The following is a 23,056-nucleotide window of genomic DNA, read 5'->3' on the forward strand; positions in this document are numbered from 1 at the left end:
TGGCAGTGTTCCTCCTGTTGCTCCTTGCACAAAGGCGGAGGTAGTGGTCCTGCTGCTGGGTTGTTGCCCTCCTACGGCCTCCTCCACGTCTCCTGGTGCACTGGCCTGTCTCCTGGTAGCGCCTCCAGCCTCTGGACACTACGCTGACGGACACAGCAAACCTTCTAGCCACAGCTCACATTGATGTGCCATCCTGGATGAGCTGCACTACCTGAGCCACTTGTGTGGGTTGTAGAGTCCGTCTCATGCTACCACGAGTGTGAAAGCACCACCAACATTCAAAAGTGACCAAAACATCAGCCAGAAAGCAGAAAGGTACTGAGAAGTCGTCTGTGGTCCCACCTGCAGAACCACTCTTTTATTGAGTGTGTCTTGCTAACTGCCAATAACTTCCACCTGTTGTCTGTTCCATTTGCACAACAGCTGTGAAATTGATTGTCAATCAATTGTCGTTTCCTAAGTGGACATTTTGATTTCACAGAGGTTTGATTTACTTGGAGTTCTATTGGGTTGTTTAAGTGTTCCCTTTATTTTTTTGAGCAGTGTATATATATATATATATATATATATATATACACACACACACACACACACACACACACACACACACACACACACACATACATACACATATATAACTACACACACATATACACACACACATATATAAGTAACAGTTTTGTAGTGCAACACAACAAAGTTGAATTAATGCTTCAGAAAAAGAAAAAGAAAAAAAATCACAATGTTTATGATTAACTTATGATTAAGAGAGAGACAGAGTTCAGAGTTCCTCAGAACCGGGACTAGAGGACGGGACAGTAGGTACCATTTCTACATCAAATCAAATGAAAGGTCACTTCTAGCAGTTTTCCTTTTCGATTTTACTGTACTTGAGGATTTGAGGTTTTACTGAACACTGGGAATGGGAATTGGCATTAGGCCAAAATGTTAAGAACCCAAACACCAAGCTAAATCAGCCCAAAAGGTTCATATGTTAGTAATTTGAGAATTAGAGGATAAACTGGTTAGTATATCCGACATATGTAGAGCACTCATATGCTGAAAAAAAATGTATATGTAAAAAGGCAGAATTTAGAAAAAGGGTTGAAAACATTATTTTTCTCAGTAATAGTCCAAGGTATGAGTCAAATGTAGTTACAGTATATGACTTAATGCTGTTGCAATACTCCAGTATGAGACTTAAAAAAAAAAACCAAACACAAAAAAACAGTTTGTACACCTTCTGACATTCCTTCCACATCTTGTAAGCGCCAAGAATTTTTCTTAGTTCTCTGCAATAATAAAATCAGCGATGTTTCAAACAGTAAAAAGGGGCATGTCTATAGATATAAAATTAACATATAAGATTAGATAGTGCAAGTTTTTATAATTAAAGTCTTTTGCTACATGTTGCTTGCTGAGGTTGCGTGCGTGTCTTAATGCTCTTGATTTTTCAGCCAGTTCATTCTTAAAGGCACCTTTTGTTTGGGTTCTACGTACACTCCTGCTAAGAAACCCAAAGATCCCCAGTTATTTGGATGGTCCTGTAAGGTAGAGATATTGCAGGATATATTTACAATTTCATTGTTAAACATAAAGCAGCAAAAGAAACAGTATTAAAGTGGGATGGCCTCCCAAAAAAAAAAAAAAAGAAAATAGTATTCATATGTTCTGTACACTGATAGCAGAACCTCAGGAAAAACTCCGAACACAAACCTCACAGCACATTAAAAGAAGCAGAGTATGACCACCTCTAAAATTAATTGTGACAAACCAGCAGAAATAATCCCTCACTGATAAATACAGTATATTATCTACATATGGTTGCTTACTCAAGCAGCTTTTATTTGTATGAAGTTCTAGCTTATGTTCTAGGTAAATGTTAGGTTTATAAGAGTTAATTTTGTGCCATATTGAAATTTGAAATAAGTTTACAAGTAAATCCTTCAGCATCAAAATGTTAAAAAAGATACTGATACAAATTAAAGGACCAAAATACCAGTCACTCAAACGTTTAAAGTGAAGAACATCTAAGACCCACCAACTTCTTACATGTCAAATCTCAATTGTAAAAGAACTACAGCAACCAAACCATACCAAGAACAGAACCAAAAACTGCCTACATATTAAAGTAGTAGAGGGATATCTTAATTTTTTTTTTGTTTTATTTATTTATTGCAATTTATTTGCTATGGATTTTTACAGGTTCATTCTTAACATTTTGTTTGTAAATTTTATGAATTTGAAACATTTTATACAAAATTGTCTCTGTGCTCTCAGGTTCCTGTTCACTCAAGTAACTAAGAAAACCGCTCATTTTTAGAGTGGTCACCTAGACCGGCATGTTCTGCTGATACTGTTGTATAAATTTTTTGTGAACGCCTCAATCCAATGCAGGGGTGCACACTTGGGTGTGGTATAGGGGTGGTTCCCCTACTCAAACACATCCACTAAACCTGCCAGTTAACAAGCGTAATCGGGTGTGTTTAAATCAGTAAATCACCTGCGAGGACTGTAGTTGTGAACCCCTGGTCAAATGCAAGGCCATCCCTCTTTAAAAACTGAAAGCATGTTTAAGAATCCACATAATATTTATTTATATGAATTAACATCTTTAAAACACACACACAACATACTCACCAAGTACAAAATCGCACCACCTTGCTCCCAGAACACCCCTGCTGCTCCTTGATTGTCGTGTCATTTTTGCGGGAGGCAACTCGCTTGTGCGGGAACTTCTGCGCTTTTTTTCAGACATTTTCTGGTTCATCTGAAACAATATGGACTTCCTCGGAGAACTAGTCTTCTCCAACTTAGTGGTTTCACTGCTCTTTTGTTCCATAGATACATCACACCCCCCAGGTGATATATTGAATTTCACTGTGCAAATGTTACATTCTCCAGTCACTGATTTTGTGCTTGAAGAGTTTATCTTTTTCAGAAACACCCGGCACTCCTTCAGTGTCTCTGGACTCCATGCTTTAGAGCTAATTGTCTCCTCCTTGGAGATGCCAGTAATGCCTATTGTCTTCTCAGAAGCTTCAACCTTATGCAGTTTGCTTTCTGAGATATCTGATGCATTCTGCACTTTCTTTTCTGAGGCAGGTATTTCTTTTGATAAACCAGTTGTCTCACAACTAATTCCCAGGTGGCTTTTATATTCTACCTCACTCAATGAACTTTTCTTTGCCATGGTTTTGAACTTGGACCTTGCTCTGAGTAAAGCTGTTCTGTAGATCCCCCATGATCCACAAGACCTGGATGTTTTCTGCCCGTCAGTGTACATCAAGGTAACTTTTGATGGGCTAAACAGGTATTGTTTGGCAAAAGACCTCCTTGGTTTATACATTGCCGCTTGTTCCTGCCGATGCATTCTTGGACTCTTTGGGACAATTTTTGCAAATTTCTTGACATGCTTCCTGAGTCGATCTGCTTGTGAGCTAGGGCAAACATCCTCTCTGCAAGTAGATCTGATAGAATTGTAATGAGAGATCTCAAAGGGATTTCTTGCATTGGCATTCTTCACAATTGCCAAGGACTGAGTCTCTGTGGTCTGCATAAACCAGGAGCAAACCTTTTCCATACTGTAGTTTCTCTCAAACAGTATTTTTACCACAGAGGACCTCTTATCAGAACTGGTGACCTTTTCACATGGAATTGGATTCTGTTTTGTTTTAATCACTTCTGACTTTTTTACCTCAGAGACATCTGATACCCATGTGTCAGACATCAGCCTGATCCTTCTGCCCAACTCTTCACTTATGGTCTCATATGATGCACTGATGGGCCACCACTTGAGGCTGTCATTTGATGCAAAGATAGAGTCTAAAGAAACCCCCGAAAAACGAACAACATTTTTCATATGACTGACCTTCTTTTTGGAAAGTGCATTATTAGCAGCCACCTTGGGCCTGCGCTGATGTGCCTGGTGGTTAGTCTTGCTCATAAGCAGTTTGTGTGATCTACAAACCAGTGCATTGCTACGATTAAAAGATCTGGCTGTAGCAACTGAGTGCAGCAGATGAATAGAGGGTTTGCGCTCCCTTACAGAATGTCTAACAGGGACGAATGATGTCCCGGGACTCTCTGTACTTTCTTCCATGGTACCCACTCCATCTCTGAAGGCACCACCAGTATGTTCACTGATTGTCGTATTTTTTTTGGAAGGTTCAAATTCCATTAAAAGTGCCCTTCGCTGTGGAGGCGAGTCCTTCATGTCTCTTTTCATGTGAATCTTGCGTTGCCTTGGTGATACTGTGGTAACAGTGACAGAAATTCCAGAGATCTTGACCTTAGGTGGCCTTCCTGGTTTTCTTGTTCCTGTCAGATCACTTTGCTTTTGGCATTTTATGTTACTGCTTGAATGGACACAGCCTTTCCTGTCTTCCACAGGTATAACAAAACTTAGATCTTCTAACTGATTTTTGGCTGTATTAAGCATAGAATCTCCACTGATATTTGCCTCAGCACTTACACCACTACCAAGGATGTCATAAGCAGGCTGGTTGGTGGAAAGATGCCCCATGTCCTCAGATACCACTCTTCTTGCTTTTCTTGACCTCCCATACATGATAGTTATTTTCAGACTTTTGTTCACATCATCTTCACTTGACTTTTCACTCACTGTGTGATTTATAACATTTGTACCATTCATGCTATTTGGGTCTCCAGCCTTGGATTTAGGGGGTCTGCCAATGGGACGTTTTACTGCTTTTTCAATCTGTGGTCTGAACTTTTTGGGCCTTCCAGGACGTCTTTTAACAAGAGATGTTTCTTGCACAGCTGGTAAAGCCTCACCAGTCCCAATTCCATGACTGATTAAATCAGTCTTATCGGTGCATACAACTTCTTCAGATAGTTTGATGGTGGTACCCCCAAACTCAACATCCTGCACTGAATCCGTTTGCAAATCTTTATCCAGGGCTTGCTCATTTATGGTGCTGCCTGCCCATGAAGCTTCAACGCAAGGATCAAACATTTCTGCACAAGAGTTTGTTCCAGAGTCTGCAGCTTTGAGTGTGTATTTGATCCCATTTTCACCCTTCACAGGAGACACCAGCATGAGCTTTATGGGACTAACATACTTTAAACTACATTCCTTAGTGTCCTCTAGGCTTCCTATATCAGTAGACTGACCCTGAATTAACCCAGGGCTCTGGGATTCCACTATGCCTTTCCCTCCACAGGATTTCAACCGTTTTGTTGGTGTTGTGTAATCTTCTTGATGTTTTGCTCTGGGATTCTGTTTTGCCTGACCGTTTTCTCCACTCTTATCTTCGCAACTTCTTTTCTTAGGTGAATCAGTTGAAGTGTGGCTTGATGGATGCATCATACGATCTTGTGTTTCAGTTTTGATTGAGTATTCAGTGTCAGTTTCAGTAGACATATTAATCTTTGCAGAGTCATGTTTAGTTGTAGAATTACTGTTAGGAGAATGTTTTATGAATATGCTCTCAGAAAAACAGGCAGCATAGTACATCTTCCGGGGCTCTGTTACATAGGAAGAGAAACGCTGAGGACGAACAATATTTCTCCTAGACCTTTCAATTTTGCCAATTGGTTGAAACATTTGACTTTTGTCCTGGTGGGACTTTGCTATTGCCTTTGTGTCAGCCATATCCATTTGAGAAAGGTCTATATCATTGCAGTGTGGAATTCCTGGCAGGACAGCAGGTTGGTTTTCCTCCTGAAGGTTTCGTGGTTCTGAAGTTAATCTGCACAGTTCACTGTTTTGAGTGTCTGAGAATTTGTTTACAGGCTCCATCTCAGATAGACTTTCTGGAGAAGTGGACTCTTCTGAAGGCTCATTGTGGGCCTGAGCATTCTTTGGACACTTGCTTTTGTCCAGCCCCAACTTTTTTCTATGGGCAGAAGGGTCAAGCCGTGCAAGGTCTCGTTTGATCTGTAAGCTCTGTCTGCGGGATGCTGACAGATCAGGGGATTTGCTCATGGCAGCCAACACTTCCTGCCTCCGACGAGAGCGTGTCTGAGGGGAGCTCTGCTCCGCGGCCATGCGCTGCTCAAAGAGTTCCTTCAGGTCATACTCTTTGTCACTGCTGCTGTGCAACACTGTGGTTATAATCTCTGTCAACTGTGTATCATCACACGCTTTTGAGTTTTGACCTGCATGTGCAGTCTGTGCAGTTTGCTCTCTCTCTGGCGGTTGGATATTCTTTAGTTTTTCAGTAAATTTATCCATTAGATCACCTAAAAAAGATCCACAATGATGTTTGTCATCTTGAGAATCATCTTTAACTAGAGAAGTGGCAGCTTCCCCAGATTGTGGAACTTTATCTTCATCTTCAGCCTCGGTTTGGTGAGGTAGAAGAGGTGGAGGTTTGCTTAGTGCTGCAAACTCCTCACCTTTACAGCTGACTGTTTGGTCACCTGTTTTACATTCCACATCCACCGGCTTTGGCGAGAGTGGGGGTGGTGAGGGGCTACGGCAAGTTAGACAAGAATTTGGAGTGCTGGGATGTTTGATATGGACACTCAACACATTGCTTGCATGTGCAATGCACACGCTTTCACTGTTGCGCTGGTGCTGGCACACTAGTATTTTATGATGAGCACAGCAAACGGCAGAGCTCGGACAAATGACTTTGCTGACACATCCGGGCGCAAGGTTTTGGCAAGTGAGACCACTGAGGGTCTTCATACAGATACAAATGGAGGTATGTGCACACGTTCTAATTCCACATGCAGTTAAACAGCTAGCACAACCAGCTGCTGTGCAGTTACCTAGTGAGCAGGTTAAAGGATCACTGGGAGATTTCCCTTCAGCAGAACAGCAGAAAAGCTCAGTTTTAGCCATCCGCCTGTGGGCATCTCTCAGAGCTAATACAACGCTATAATGCTCCCGCATATCCTGTAGGATGCGGAACAGAAGCGTTCTGTGGTAAGAGCAGAGTGAAGACAGGACCTTCTCCAAAACTGTTCCTCTCCACTCCTCTGGTTCTTCCTTTTCCTCTTCCATTCTGCATTGGTCCTCATCCACAGTCACCAAAGAACTACACAAATAAATGGGGAAAAACGTTATTCATTTTACTGATGAAGATCAGTGACAAGGGTCAAAGGACCAGTAGTGCATATGATGTGTATATCAACAGATTTTAGACCAAATTATTTTATCACTTTCAAACACATTATGACACTTATTACATAAACACCACATTTTTTAATGACAGCTTTTTTATTGACAACTTGTAGAAGGCAGAGGATGACGATTGTAGCAACGCTCACACTCAAGGAAACTTCATTTGTACAAAGCATCCATAAAATCTGTTAAGCAGCCAAACCATCTGCCTCTCTAGATGTCGCTTTAGAATAACCACGAGCAAACCCATTTCTGCAGGCAATACACTGTCAGAGTTAAACAAAAAACAAAGATTGCATGAGGACATTAATTTGTATAAGGAGGTTTAGGTAATGTTAACATGTAAAAAGTTACATTTTGAGTGTCAAATAGCAGATTTTCATTAACTAACATTAAAAGCCCAATTCATTAATTCATCTTCATAAGCTTAAAAGACTTTCATTAGCTTTTTAAAAGAAACATTAAAAGAAACGAGAACATTACAGTTAGCATCAACGATTTGATCCAAAATAAGTGTTCAATTTCTACATCAAAGATCTCAAAGAGTAAAATTATGGAGTGTTTTAATGGCCTCTCTCCATGAAAAGCCCTTTCTCTTGTTAGTAAGCAAACAAAAATAAATAAAGAAAGCAATCAGGATAATCACAAGGAGAAAATAACCTTATTCAAAGAGACATTAATATATGCATGCAATTACAGGAAAACACATTTCACATTTAAATCTGAGAGCAACAAAGTGCTTAGATACAAACTCAACACACTAAAATCTGATTCTCATCACAAAGAAATAAATACACGTATACAACACAAAACATTTACGTAAAATTTTCAGAGAAAAGAACTCAATGATTCAATCATAGTGCAACAGATGTATGCATAAATAAATGATTGCAATTAATTTATCTTACTTCAGCTTAAGAAATGACAAACTCACTGCTGCGAACTGTTCCCACTGCGAAAAGCTTTGAGATCCTGACGCCTTTTAAAAGTTTGGCTGAAAAAAATGTCAATAAGTTTTATTCTGAATAAGAAAGCTCGGAGGACTCTGCAGTTCAGCCGATTTATTTTATCGACCACCTAAAAGTTTTCACAGAACGGTACAACTTACAGAAAAGGAATCTGTAAAAATGAGGCTTTCTGTCAGAACCCTTACAACTCATCCTTGGACTTACTGTAGTTAAAAGGGCAGTTACACCTTTAACTATATTCGTAATCTTACCCTGAGGATACTCTATGGCTACATTAAGACACCAAACTTAATCCATTAGATTTGGTTTCCTGTACCTGATTTCACCTGCAAATTATCATTTGCTGAAAAACTTACATTACATTACATGAACTATACAGTACTAATTCATGTGTTGAAACATTGTATTTGGAAAAATCACATTTTAGTAGAGATAAATCTGCCTTCGTCTGCACTCTTAAAAGTAAAGGTGCTAAAGACCGTTCTCTGGAGCAATGCCATAGAAGAACCACTTTTGCTTCCCTATTAACATCCTTCAATGGACGGTTCTTTAAAGCAGTGGTTCCCCTGAGAGACCCCCACTAGAGGGTCCACATTTTTGCTCAATCCTAACTCCCAACAAAGACAGGAAATGTTTTTTTATAAAAGAGAAGTAAGTGTGAACGACCTTTTCAAAGTAAACCTCCAAATAATTTAACCAATCTAGGCACCTTTGAAATGATCAATTACATTTTGTCAAGATTGTCAAAAAAAAAAAAAACCTAAACTTTACAGATTCAGCTATAGAAAGATTCTTCATAGAAGCAAAAGTGTTTATTCTAAGGTACTACCCCAAAGAACCCTTTGTAGTGCCTTAATTTTAAGGGTGTGACCGAATTGACGCGTTTCTATAAACTTTCAGCACTGAATCACTTTGAGCTTTACTTTAATCCATCATGCGACAGACGGGGAGACCTGAGAATTGTTCGACTGTAAAAAGTACACTAAAGGTAAGAAAACTTCACTCAAACACCGGTGGGACTGCCCTTGAGTCAGGGGGGAGTGGGGGGGGAAAGTGCCTGTAAAAGTAATGCATACATCACCAGGAAAATTAACAGCAATATAAACTCCTAATATTTTTAGATATAAAACTGTTGCTAACTTACAGAAAAATAACAAAAAACCCTACTCTGAAATGTGTTGTAAAAACAGGCACTATGCAATGTTAACAAGTTGTAAGGAACATTCAGTGGTTTATAGGGCAAAATTCTTTTGACTTAAATTTAACAATCTCCACATTTTTTTCCTTAGATAATATTAACAGTTATACCACATACAGAATTTTCACAACACAAAGACTACTACATTAACATTGCATGTAGAAATTCTTATATTTTCCAAAGCATCAATCACAAAAATTCACATTTAATTCTAGGGCTGCATTTTATAAGGAGCTGCACTTTATAAGGAGCTGCAAGTTCCTGTGCTTGCATTAATAAATGCGCACAATAAAATCTCCAAATATGGCCATGATGATTATTAACTTACACAACGTAATTATTAATAATAATTAGATAATACAAATACACAGGAGAATGTGCATCTTATTATAAATTGCAACCTACTCTTATCCTTCATTTATAGTTTAACTTATTAAAACAGGTCCATGCTATGAAATAAGGGGAGGACGAAGGAATTTGGGTTTCATTAGCAGTACACAGATCACAGCCAGTGACATGTGGATCTATTAGTATCGTGCTTTGGGAAGGTGACGCTAAAGGAAGGTGAAGCTGTGGAGGGGGGAAAAAAAACAAAACAAAAAAACAATACAAAAAGCCAAATGAGGCAGAAAGATGGGAGTCCACAGACTAAAGCCTGTATTCACACTCGTTGCTGATCTAAAGCAGAACTAAAACCTCAGAGCCACTGTGTGAATGCAGCACTCGCCCTCATATAGACGAACATGGACATTACTAAAGCAGCTTCATCTGGAGTGTAATTAGGTTGTAAAATGGCCCTGAAGTGATATTTTGGTTACAGCAGACAGATAAAACACATCGGGACAGGGTTGCACCAGTTCTGCGCAAGTTTTTACTTTGTGCATCAAGCCTTTACAGAATCTGTAGTTAGTCAGTAGTTAGTTTTATACTATCCTTTTATTAAATTCAGTTGCACCAGGAATCCGCAAGATACCTAATGCATAACAATGCTGAACACTGTCACTTTGATTTAACATGAATGCTAAAATCAATAAATATGATGCCATGTAAATATAAGCAGCAGCCTGCACTGATTTTTTGCGTTCCATAAAAAAAATTAATCCAGTATAGAAAAGAAAAATTGACATTTTCATAATTGAAATCCAGTAGTTTAGATTTCCTCTCAACACCTGAATGTGCAGCTTTTTAGTTTTGCACTTACATTTGTAGTTTAATTCTTCTGGGCTGGATTGAAACAGAAAACCGGCACTTCAGTTCTGGTTCGCTTAATGCTCCTACTGACCGTGATATGGGAATATGTACATTTGGTGACAGTAACTTAGGATATTTACCGAACCACATTGTTTTCTGACTAAACTGAGCTCATGACTTTCATATCTTGTTTAATCCGTCTTGTGATCTTCAAGAGCAATAAATCATCTGGACATTAACAAATTTCACACAACATTAAAGAGAAGTGAAACCGTCTCTCACAGCCACCAGTGTCTTACTGCTGTTATAAAACAGAAAATTCTGCACTAATACACGTTTTGAATGTCTCAGCATCACTTTGAAAACAAACTCTCTTTTATATAATTACTGATTTTAATCTCTTTGAGCTCTGAAACACATTCACAAGTCGGAAAAGTCTAAGTAACTCATCTGTTTGAGGAACTAAAACGGGTCTGCAGGGCAAAATGCTTCAGTCAGTGTTTGTTCTGTGTAAACATCTTGTGTTCAGATTTCAAATGGCACAAGTTGTTTGGAAGTTGACCAAGACCAGTGCGTAGATATTTAGTAGACATTAAGCGCAACACAAAAAGTAGTTTGTGTAGTGAAACCTTTCTTGATTTAGTAATATGTAAACCTAAACTTAGTAAGCAAACTCGCACCATAACTAGCCTACATTGGAACTCACGTACAGCTGGTACAACCTGCCCCAGATCTTTAGTGATATACTGAAAATGACAATAAAACACAGAGTACTTGAAGCAGCAGAGAAAAATAGTTTAAAATGGTTTTACAGCAGTTGAGTGCTAAAAAAAATCTAATATTAATATTAAACGACACATTCACTAGAACTATCAAGCTTTTTTTCCTGTGCAGATTTTTTGACATGCATTATGTTGCATTCCAACTTACCCCAAAACAAGTTCACTGAAAAGAGGCAACGCATTTTTTAAGCTGACAAACATTACACACTTGCATTTGTGTTACGAAAAGAATAAAACTGAGCTGGTCTGAGTGGGAATTCGGTTCTTCATTAAGAAAAGAATGTTCCAATAATTAACCCACTCAATCCGATTCATCAAGTTTCTATCGATATCGAAAGGATTTAGCAAATATATGTTAACATTGTGATTCTTCAGCGGCAACGAAAGTTTGTACCTGCAGGTAAGAATACAAACCTTACTCCATCATTAAATGGAGGAATAAAATGCTGAATAAAGCGCTGAAGCAATACATTCCCCATTTTATCAGCCTAAACAGCACAGAAAACACTGTACAGACTAACTCTGGGGAACAAAATACAAACAAAAAAAATCTCTCAGTGACTAAGACTGGTGAACCTGTCAAAGTGTGAAAGCTGTTAATCATTAAGAGCTGATTACCTTAGGTAGAAATCAAACCTGAATAAATTCTTTAGATTAAAACTGAACTTAACTTAAAAATCAGTGCTTTACAGTATATCGTCTTTAAATATATATCTTTATATGTATATAATTATATAGATATCCACAGTGAAACCCCTGAATAGATTCTTTTTAAAGGCATGTGTTGTGATTTCTCTGAAATGTACCAGAACCTGTAAATGAGGATTTTTGAGAATTCAAGTTTTTCTTTCAAGTCAGAAGGAGTGAAGGTCCTGACTGTGTTAAAACATCCTGTAGCTGAATGTGAGGCATTTCTGTTAGAGCCGTGTGCAGGCAGTAGCTGAGGTTGTGTCGTGTTTAGAACCGTTTGAAGGCGGTTGTTGAGGCATTAGTTGTTGTCGTCCCTGAATGAATGGAGCCTGAGGTTTTGGCTTCAGATAGGCGGAGCTTCTTTTTGGGTGGTGTTTTTAGCGTGCCCATGCGTTCCTTCACCTTGTACTCCAGCGTGCTGTGGGGAACCCCATACACGCCCTGAGCTTTCGACACGCTCATCTTCCCACCCATCACCATGGCAATGGCCTCCTCCAGAATGTCATGGTCGTACTGGCGGTAGCGTCCGCGTTTTTTGCGTGGCTGTTTGTCTCGCCGCTCTCCATCGTCACCGCAGGCATCGTTGCTTCCTGTAGCGCTGCCCCCCACAGCACCATTCTTCATGCAGAGGGGGGGCAAGTCCCCCTGTAGTAGCAGCCGCGACTCCGGCACAGGGGGGCACTCCAAGACACCCTGTTTGGGTAGAATGGTCTTTAGCTTGTGCAGCACGACCGGACCATCCGAGCTCTTGTTGGCCTGAAACACAGCGTCCACCAGACCCGCCAGATCCAGCTGCGTTTTTGGCTGGACGCCAGCGCGTACCTGAGGGATCCGGATAGTGACACCAGCCCCATTGGCAGGGCTCTGTGGGGGTGTGGGTGTGCCAGGGTGAGACAGGACGCTGTCGCTGCGCTCCCGGAGCTGAGACACCATCCTCTGCAGTGTCAGACGGTGGAGGTATGATGAAGCCATCGCTGTGGGAAACTCTGCATTCTCCACAGGAGAAAATGCCACTCTGGCGCCCTCTGGGTGGTCTGTCTGAGAGCGGGCCCAGGCTGCCACCTTCTGCAGCAGCAGCTGTGTCTCAGTCGCAGGCCAGCCTGCCTCTGGACCCCCGCCATTATCTCCAACAGGCAGCCGCATTTTTTTCTCAGGCAGTAAGGCCTCAGCCTGCACCCGTAAGGTTTTCTGAGGTATCCCGTACAGAATGGCAGCTTTATGAACATCCAGTGAACCAGAGCGAATGTCTTTCAAGGCTTTAGAGAGCAAACCTTCTGCAAACTCTGAACTGCGATCCAAATAGTCCTCTTGGATCAGTCTCCTAAGGGGAGGTGGATGGGAGGATGAGAAACGAACGGGTGAACGGACGAACGACAGGAAGCACTCAGGGTCCACTCCTTTACTGCCTTGTCTTTGGGTAACATCACTCGCTTCTCTCTTTGTCTGTTTAACACAAAGCCTCTGAATAAGGGGGTAAACATTTTGGTTTGATTTTGGCCTTAGGTTGCAAACGATACTTCGTGGAAGGAGAGCTCTCAGTCAAACGTGTGGAGAAAGACACACTTCTACAGTAAAGCTTCCAGTATCTTTGCAATGCAGCTTAGGTAGGTTTTGAGTGAAAATGATAATAATAATGATAATAATAATAATAATAATAATAATAATAATAATAGTAGTAATAATAATAACGCATAAATAAATATAAATAAAACAAATAAATAAATACAGGCTGCACAGAGGAACAAGTGAAGCCCTGACTGCTGACAAAATGTGACGTTACCTTCCAACAAGTTAGAAAAGAGTCAACCCCTTTGGCAGTGCAACAGATCAGCCACTAAACTCTATTGCTGTTAACATGCAAAATGTTCACAACCATTACCTATGATATAAATGGAGAAAAAAATCCTGATAAACAGAGGAAACTAACTGATGTTTTACATTTATGATACTACTCCATCACAAACAGGAAATACACACTAAAAAGTCAAACCAAACACTAAAATTTAGGAGTAAAAATACTCACCGCGAAACATTCTGAGAATTCAGCACTTTTAAAGATGATGTGTTTTTCTTTGAAAGGTCAAGAACACCATCTGCTGAAACATGTACAAAAATATTTAGTAAGGTTTCAAAAATGCAGGTGTTCACTAAATATAAAAACATACAAATATACTGTTTCTTCAGGTTACGCTACTATTCTATTACACATCAGCACCAACAGTTAACTCCACAGCAGTTCACTATAACTGAGTAGATCACACCAATTTACATGAAAAGGTTAAAGAGAATGATTATTTTCAAATCTGGCAACCATGCAGAATTTCAAAGCTGTACTTTTTTTTTTAGTTAAGAATGTTATATATCTGCTCCAGCCTTGAATACGGATTAACTACTCACAGAATGACAGAAATATTAATTGGATAAAAATACAACACTAACAGCAATATTTCAGTTTAAATCAACTGACCTTAAAACTTTCACACAACGCATTCTTTAACTGGAGGATGAACTTTATATCAGAGTTTGAAACATTTCATCCTTAAAATTTAATTTGCATTGTAGTTCAATTACTGTCCTAAGTGTTTTTTAGGGTTTATGTAATATTTAATTAATGCTTAGTCTTTGTGTTTTGGGTAGATTTAGCCAATTGTTTTTGCATTTTCAGCCAAGTGAACTATTTTTTCTTCGCATTCTTGGCCAATTGAATGTACTGGGGCAATGTTGTGCTTTGTGTTTGTTTTCTTGCCCAATTTATTTATTTGTCTTTGCGTTTGGGACCATTTAATGATTTATCTTTGCATTCTGCACTGATTGTGATTTATCTTTTTCCTGCATTTAGATGTGTCAATTTATCTTTGCATGAGACACAATTAGCTTTGTGTTGCTCTACACACTGACTCAGACTAACAAAACTACTTTTAAGTAACTTTGTTTTTTAAACAGCCGCTATATTAGAACTTAAGTAAACTAATATTATGATGAGCTTCAATGTCTACATATTTGAATGACTCCCCTCACCCCTAATCCTCACATTAAAGAGTGAATTAAAGAGTGAAGTGTGCCCCCCTGCTATTTGGCTCACCTTGCTGTGGGCAGTGCATGACTCGGCTGACGGCGATGTCCGGGCAGTGGGTGACGCGGCTGATGGTCAGGTCCAGGGGACCGTCGAGCTCACTGTGTTTAGGGAGATCAACCTGGCTGGCGTCGGGACCCTCGGGACCCTCAGGCTGGATCTTACAGGCGTATTCAATTGCAAACTGACGAATCATCTTACGCATCAACTCTTGCGCTGCCAATGGTATACTAGGATCACAACTCTCTGGGAATTCTGGGTGATGAGGAAGGAAAACACATTTGATTTTGTTTATTCCTCTCAAAGACAAAAAGAAAATTTTTAATAATAATAATTTTAAAAAAAAAGGATTTTAATTACAACACAAACATCACAGAGCTAACCTCATTTGCAGCTAACATCAGAGTTCTGATCTGTATTACTACACTTCATTTGTGAATTACAGTGCGAGCCTGTTTTTAAAAGTACATTTACAATTACGGATTTCAATATTGGTCACAACCAAGCATTTGATACAGGCATGTGCAGTGACACAAGATGTGTGCAGTAATACAAACCAAAGCTACTACAGATATGACATTGTTATTATCACTATTATTATTTTTATTATTACTACTACTACTACCACCATTACTACTACTACTACTTTACTATTTTAGTTAACTGAAAATTCTTAATAACAATTACCTTTTTTATGAAAAACTGCATGAAGAAATTGGTCTGCTTGGCACTGGAGTTTTTCCGAGGTGGTCAGGCCCTGAGGTGGGGGGGTTTCGGCGGGGGGTGGCGACACGGGCACGTGTTCCTGTTTCAAAAACAGTATCAGCTACGTTACAATTCATTTACATTTAGCTTATTCGCAATAATTTACATACACAGTTAAAAACAGTTTAACACTTTACATGCTCAGTGTAAAATTATTCTTCTATAATCAGATGGACAGAGCTGCTTAATTAAAACATCCTTAATTCTGTTAAATAATAACTAATTCTGTTAAGTACTAAGTAACATAAGTTTGCATTTTTAATAAATGTAAATGTTGAAGCTGAATGAAGTATTACGTTAGAGCCAATGATACAGACCAAATGATAGACGTTTGCAAACCCAAAATAACAACAATATTAAATTGTAATAGTAACAGTAATAGTAATTATAAAATAAGAACAGAGAAACAGTGATAGATGGTAAAACAGTAACAAGATCTGTGAATGATTGTAAAACAGTGTCTGTAGTGAAGCTGTAGAAGAGAGTCATTGTGCTGAATGTTTGCAGAAACAGGAATGCTCTGTTCACGGTTTAACGTGTCAGTTTGAGACAAACTCTGCAGATCTTTACTGTCCTGAGAACAGTTTTATTCAGTATTACTGTACAGGCTTTGTTGTTCATAGTTACTGTGGAAAAACCCTGAAAGAGTGACCCAAACACAGCCCTGCCCCCAAGACACATTTACAGAAATCTGAACAGCTGAAATAACTCAAACTCAACTAAAAGAGCACTTTAGACATGAAACAGTAAAAGGAGGAGAAACTGTAGAACACAAGAAGGGCCTCTGCAGTGGAGGGCAAAAATGGTTAAAATAACACACACAGAAAAACAATCACAGAGTGTTTATTTGTATTAACTGTAAAAAAAAATGTTTACTGTCCTAATAAACAGCCTTACAGACCATTTTCTCAGACTAAGACTTTTGCACAGTACTGCATCTGGTGTTTTCAGAGGTGGGGCAGGTTTTAACTGAACGCTTGTTTTGATGGATTTTCTGCTGTGAAGATGATTTTCAGACTTACGATAAGTTTCTCTAACTGCAGGTTACAGAAGGGGCAGCGAGCATCAGTCGACCAATCAGAGATGGCCTCTGGCTCACAGTCTGAACAAAAAAAACCCGACAAGTTTAGAAAATACTGACAGTGATTCTTGAATACAGACAAATGTTATTATGCAGAAATAAATCTCTCATTTAGGCCCAATCCCATTTCACCTCTTGCCCCTACCACTTAGCCCTTAGCTCTTCATTTTTTGCCTTCATGTCTAGGGTTAGGATGTCCCGAATTCTGTTGAGATAGTAAGGCGATGTGTTAAGGTTACACCACCTATCAAATGTTTTTCAGAGGCTCACTTCAAACAGTGTTATGAGAAAAGTCAGCAAGATCGCTGCACAAATGACCACAGAAACCCACAAAGTATTTTCTTCATTAACAAATTACAGTAACAATTGACTTATCTTAGTTTAATGTTGTTTCAATGTATTATCATCCTTTTCTTCATAACAAGCATTTAAAAAACTACTAGTACTATGCCAACATCTCAGGAGCTAGCCAGCTAAATTTCCCATTACACCTTAAATAGTCCATCAGTACTGACGCCTGAAGTGGCAGAATGTTACTGAAAGAGAAGCTTGGGGGGTTTGGGGGGATTTAAAGAACCATTTTTGCATCTCCCCTCTTATGAAAACATATGATGCCCTAAATTTACCTTAAGCCCAGCAATGAGGTTGCTGTACTTTTCCGTTCCTCTGCCATAACTGCAGACTGGCAGGGACACCTACAGAGCACTACTAGTAGCCTGTTAATGAAAATGTTTTTTTTTTTTTAACTATTTTAAGTTTGTCCCATTTCATAGAGGAAGTTCCTAGAGACAAGGGGACACTCGAAAACAAAGGTTAGGGCTAAAAATAAGAAATGGGATTGGGCCTTAGTGTATAAACATCTTTAACAATATCTCACCATCAAATATGCTGAGGTCCTGCAGCAGTCTTGGCCCATAAATTCCTTCCAGAATGCTCTCAAACCCTGAAACAAAGAAATCTCGTTACAAAGTATTCAGTGACAACATTCAAGTGAATTCCTCTTGTAAATGCAGCATTTATCTTGAAAGCATGTTTAAATTTAATTTACAATAAGCAATTGTGATAAACATAGTACCAGTTTTTTTTTCTTCAGGCCAAGTACAAGTACATATTATTAAGCACTCACTGATATAGAGTCTGATACCAGGCCAAGTAACATAGTTGTTAGTGTAAATGAGTGTAATGTACCTTAACAGTTAAATTGTTAAAATGTACCCAATTTTAAATAACATGCATTAGCTAGCTATGCTATACTATTTAACACTGCCTTGAATTGAGTAGCGCTGCAGTGGAGAAGAGTGGGTTTTGTTCCTCGCAGAAGGCGATTCTGTACAGCTATATTTTTGCTCCTACCATGTCTTTCAACAAAAGTCTCTGACAGAATCTGAGGCCAACACATATGAGGAGCCCACATGTTGAGTCTTCTCTATTTAGTTTGGCTCGCTGAGCCGTAGCTAAACATCCTTTAAAGCCAGAAATTTTAAAAAGCCTGTTCTCTGGTCACACCGTATATTTGAACAGACCATCTACGATTTATATAGTCGAAATGTACAGAGATGCTCTGTCCATGCTACTCCAACCACAGCCTTGACAGACAGTTCTGTCTATGAATAAAAATGTCAAATAAAGCGGTTTCATTTAAAACACACTGAGAAACTGAGCTACATTGCTGCTAACACTGTGCACAGAAGCTAAAAAAAGGCCATGACACAATATATAGTGTTATTTCACATACACTTACTGGACTTCTATAACAAACACCCAAAATTATTTAATTATTTTCAGTTATAAAACAAATATTATTGGTTCTAAGAATGAGTAAAGCCTGTAATATGCAGTTCCATTACAGTTAAAAGTATAAAATATAACCATATAACTTTACTACTGAATAAGCATTACAGTCATTACACAGTAATGACAATAAAATATTTCTCACAATTTTTTTGTATAGTTTCAGTTCATTTAAAACGAACACAATATTTTTATTTCTGTTTTGGATAAGATGCATTTGTTTCTAACTCAATTTTGTATCTAAGTACAAAAATTATAAGTGCCTCTAGGTGTGTTTTATGGCAGATTCATTTAATTCAGTTAAACTCCAAAACATTACTTACAATAATGCATAATTGTAAAAACATTATTTATTTATTTCGGTACACAATAAAATGCAAATAAAATGTTAATAGAAATTTGCAACTCTCAGACCCATTTTTATTCACAACAGAACATAGAACACATATCAGATGTTGAAAATGAGACATTTTTCCATTTTATGAAAAACATGAACTCATTTAGAACTTGATGCCAGCAACGTGTCTCAAAAAAGTTGGGAAAGGGTCGTATCTACCATTGTGTAGCATCCCCTCTGCTTTTAACAACAGTCTGTAAATGTCTGGGAAGTGAGGAGACCCACTGCTGGAGTTTTAGGAGAGGACTGTTGTCCTGTTCTTGTCTTATGAAGGACTCTAGCTGCACAACAGTCATGGGCCTTCTTTGCTTTTTCATTTCACGATGGGCCAATGGTTTTCTGTTGGTGAAAGGTCTGGACTGCAGGCAGGCCAGTTCAGCACGGGGACTCTTCTTCTGCGAACCCATGCTGTTGTGATGGATTGGTGTGTGATTTGTCCTGCATTATACAACTTTTCCAGCCTTTTAATGCCCCGTCCCAACTTTTTTGAGATGCGTTGCTGCCATCAATTTCTGAATGAGTTAATGTTTTTCATGAAATGGTAAAACGTCTCATCTCACTTTCAACATCTGATATGTGTTTTATGTTCTGTTGTGAATAAAATATGGGTCTATACGATTTGCAAATGACTGCATTCTGTTTTTATTTACATTTTACACAGCAACCCAACTTTTCTGGAATTGGGGTTGTACTAATTTACTTTATTAAGCTTTATTTCCTGCTATACCTTTCACAGATCAGCAGCATTAATCATATAATAAAACTCCAATTAACCATTTAATTGGTTGTTTTAAACTAAAGGAATAATTTTATTAAGAATGTCCTGTAGGCCTGAAGTGTATTAAGACGTGAGTGTGTATGCTTGTTAGAAGAGAGAGAAAAACATTTGTAAAAAAACAAAAAAAAAAAAAAAAAACATTGCACTGGGTGAAGGAGCAGCTTCAAATACTCAAATCTATTTTATAATTAAAACCACAATACAGCAGGAGTGCCATTTGCCAGTATTGTGATGTATTACATAACAATAAGCTTCTGAACATATGGTGGATACTGTCAGTACTTAAAGAACACCAGGCATCTGTCACTCTGTTGCTTCCTAGTGTAAACATACAGTAATAGAGAAAGACACCAGTGACACTTTTGGTGAAAACAGAAGATTCTCTCAACATAAGTGACGTGCAAGAAAGGGAGCATGCTTAGAAACGATGTATTAGGAATTAATTCTATTTGTGAGACCATTTTAAAACAATATCACCTGCTAGGGTTGTAGAAAGTGTAATATTAAAGACAGACAAAAGGTTATTGTACCGCAGTAGAAAAAGGAAAAAAAAAAAAAAAAAAAAAAACATTTGTGGGGAAACTGCATCCATTTCCTATTCAAAGCTTTGAAATGCTTCTCCTCCAACCCTGTGACCCAAAAACACATTAAATATGAGTTTATATATAATACACAGTTTTAACAATGAATATATATATATATAATACACTGATAACATAAGTGACAAACATTAAGGACAAAAACACTTTTAATTAAACTGAAAATTTATTACAAAACTATTAATAGTCATTACAGTTTTATTGATTTCGAAGAGGGGTGACAAACGGGCTGAACGCTAACCCAAAGAGACCAGCTGGTCATTACACATTTCTCCTTAATGTCTGCTCTCTTCATAACAAACCTGCTATTTATTTATTTATTTTACTCAAACATCTCTCCATCCAGCTAAAGGTGCTAACTAACTGTACTAAGAACTGGAACGTACATACACTGTGATATATATGCTTGACAAGGGATCTTCTGACAAAACTGACTCGCAGAACAAAGAACCAGTATAACCGCCCACTACTACAACTACAGCTACTATTATTACTACCTCTACAAACAAGGCCGGTCCTTTATGTGCCATGATTATCTCGGTCAGCGTTCTACGTATCTGTTATCGTCCAGGTCGGGTTTTCAGCGCGATGCCATGATGCATTTTACACATTACCATTAAATGAACGTACAGAAACATCTGAAGGAATATTTTTTTGTATTTAAAAGCATATTTTAACCCCCAGCAGGAGTTGGGTCACATTGAAATAACACCCCCTTTATAAAACTCTAAGCTAAAGCAAAAGAGCAGATTTATAAGACATGACCACAAACAACGGAGAGCGAGCTGCTGTTCAGGTTCTCCTCAAGCGGATCTTTGACAGAAAATTGAGATTTTCTTCAAAAGACTACGCGGTTTTCAATAGAGCAGATTATCAGGGACTATAATGCCATCTAAAGCCGCCTAAATCCCTCGAAAACCCCCACTGATCCCCGGCCCCAGCCCCGGATCGCCCGGAGCCGGTTAGCCCAGCTCGGTTAGCAGCTAGCTGGCATGTTTACAGTTGAGGTAACTACTGTTAACTGTTACAGGGCCGGAGATGCGGCCGAGCTAAACTCCCTTCTCCTTAACTCGCCACAAAAGGGCATCCAGGATGTAATGCCTACCTGCTCTTCCCAAAAACACCGGAGGAGAGAGGAGAGGGAGCCGGGCAGAGAGACACACAAAAAGCGGAGCAATGGCGACCAGCCTGATGCTAATATGAGCTAATGTTAGCTCGTTAGCAGTAGCATTATTTCTCCTGCCCAAAACCCCGCACTGCAGCACAGTTTGGCATATAAAGATATAACTCACACGTATGAGCGATGTATTTCGACGTATATTTATATATATAAGTACGTGCCAAACATCTATAATGCATCTGTGAGGTCTTTGATTTGTGTGCGTTTTACCGAGAGTGCGGCTTTGTGTCTTCTCCTCTTTGTGACAAGAGGCTGAAATTGGCTTCTTATCCGAATTTTCCGTTCCACCTTAAACGGTGTAGCAGTTAACAACATTCTGGCGCCTCCAAGTGCCAGAACGGACCCGCTGCAGCACTTAAGGTGGACAGGAAAATTGCAAATAGAAGCCTTCCTAGCTCTCGGCTCCCAGCGCCGACATGTGAAGTGAAAGATTGTTTGTGTATTTGTTTATATTCATATATGCGTTTATTTTTCTCTATAATGTTTTAATCTCTTACCCACGCAAGCGATGAGCTTGTGTCTCCACGTCTCGAGCTCTCTGCGCACGCCCCTTCTTTCCGCCGCGCACTTCGCGATGCGGCACCGCGTCGCCATGTTATCCTCCCGCCTCGCACCCGCGCCCGCGCCCCTGACTGACAGGCGGCACAGAGCGAAGGGGCGGAGTCACACAGTACTGCGCTCTGATTGGCCATCAGCACGGCCCTTTGTCTTTTCATTGTTGGTTTATTTTTATTTTAAGCCATTTCACTTCATTCTTTCCTTTAGTTTCAATGCATTAAAGCACGCGTCGAGCCAGAAAACAGTTTAACGTTAAGTTTAATGTTTTTTTGTTTTATTTGTCGTTGTGATGTGTACATTGCAATCTGCGCAGCTAATATTAACGTCCATATAAAGGTTTAATATGACCAGTCTGATTAAATGTACAGGTGTTTTAGATGATGATGCTGTTTTCTCATATATTTAAAGATGAATATAATAACGCAGCAAAAGTTAGACAAGTTGCCATTGGCCATGTTAGGCCAGCTTATTCGGATTGAAGTTGATTCATAACGTCGCTGGCCCCATCCAAATTGATACTTTGAGATACTTCTGTCTAAATGAGCAGGCCCTTTTTGAATTAAACATGACAAATGTTTCTTGATATCTGTGTTATTTAGTTTAGTTCCGCTGATCAGATGTACTTGAAATATTTGAACGAACTAGTAAGAACAACATTGTAAAACCAGGCGTTTGAACCCGAGTATCACGCACAGTAAAATAAATGAAGTATTTGTCTCTTGATGCCAGGGGCCTGCTGGTCACTGAGTGACAATTTAATGAATATGTTCATAGATTACAGCTCAGCATTCAACACTTTCATCCCTGCCAAACTCATTCCTAAACTCACAGATTGGATACTGGACTTCCTGTTGAGCAGACCCCAGGCAGTGAAAGTTGGGAACAGCTTCTCCTCCACACTGACTCTGA

The 23,056-nt window shown here is 39.1% G+C and overlaps 1 protein-coding gene across 4 annotated transcripts; it reads right to left on the reverse strand.

The window, feature by feature from the left end:
- Positions 1 to 583: 583 nt before the first annotated feature.
- On the reverse strand, positions 584 to 22,204 carry lcorl (ligand dependent nuclear receptor corepressor-like). 4 transcript variants are annotated; one of them, XM_017715000.2, is made up of 8 exons: positions 22,087 to 22,204; positions 17,722 to 17,787; positions 16,786 to 16,865; positions 15,686 to 15,803; positions 15,008 to 15,253; positions 13,949 to 14,018; positions 2,641 to 7,010; positions 584 to 1,544 (listed from the first exon to the last, which is right to left on the reverse strand). In XM_017715000.2, the coding sequence occupies exons 1-8, from the start codon at positions 22,181 to 22,183 to the stop codon at positions 1,531 to 1,533; spliced, it is 5,061 nt and encodes a 1,686-aa protein (XP_017570489.2). In that variant the 5' UTR covers positions 22,184 to 22,204; the 3' UTR covers positions 584 to 1,530. The 4 variants fall into 4 exon arrangements, with proteins under 4 accessions (XP_017570489.2, XP_017570488.2, XP_017570491.1 ...); XM_017714999.2 differs by having other exon boundaries at positions 13,949 to 14,021; XM_017715002.2 differs by lacking the exons at positions 584 to 1,544; positions 2,641 to 7,010 and adding an exon at positions 7,158 to 13,246.
- Positions 22,205 to 23,056: the final 852 nt, after the last annotated feature.

Source organism: Pygocentrus nattereri, chromosome 22 (genome assembly GCF_015220715.1).
Source record: "Pygocentrus nattereri isolate fPygNat1 chromosome 22, fPygNat1.pri, whole genome shotgun sequence".
NCBI lineage: Eukaryota > Metazoa > Chordata > Actinopteri > Characiformes > Serrasalmidae > Pygocentrus > Pygocentrus nattereri.

Excerpts from the sequence above, each read along its gene's own strand:
- lcorl (XM_017714999.2), bottom strand. The coding sequence starts at position 22,183 with ATGGCGACGCGGTGCCGCATCGCGAAGTGCGCGGCGGAAAGAAGGGGC. Across the intron at positions 14,022-15,007 it reads CATGCACTGCCCACAGCAAG|CAGATGGTGTTCTTGACCTT; the intron begins GTGAGCCAAATA and ends TACATGTTTCAG. Across the intron at positions 7,011-13,948 it reads AATTCTCAGAATGTTTCGCG|TTCTTTGGTGACTGTGGATG; the intron begins GTGAGTATTTTT and ends TTATTTGTGTAG.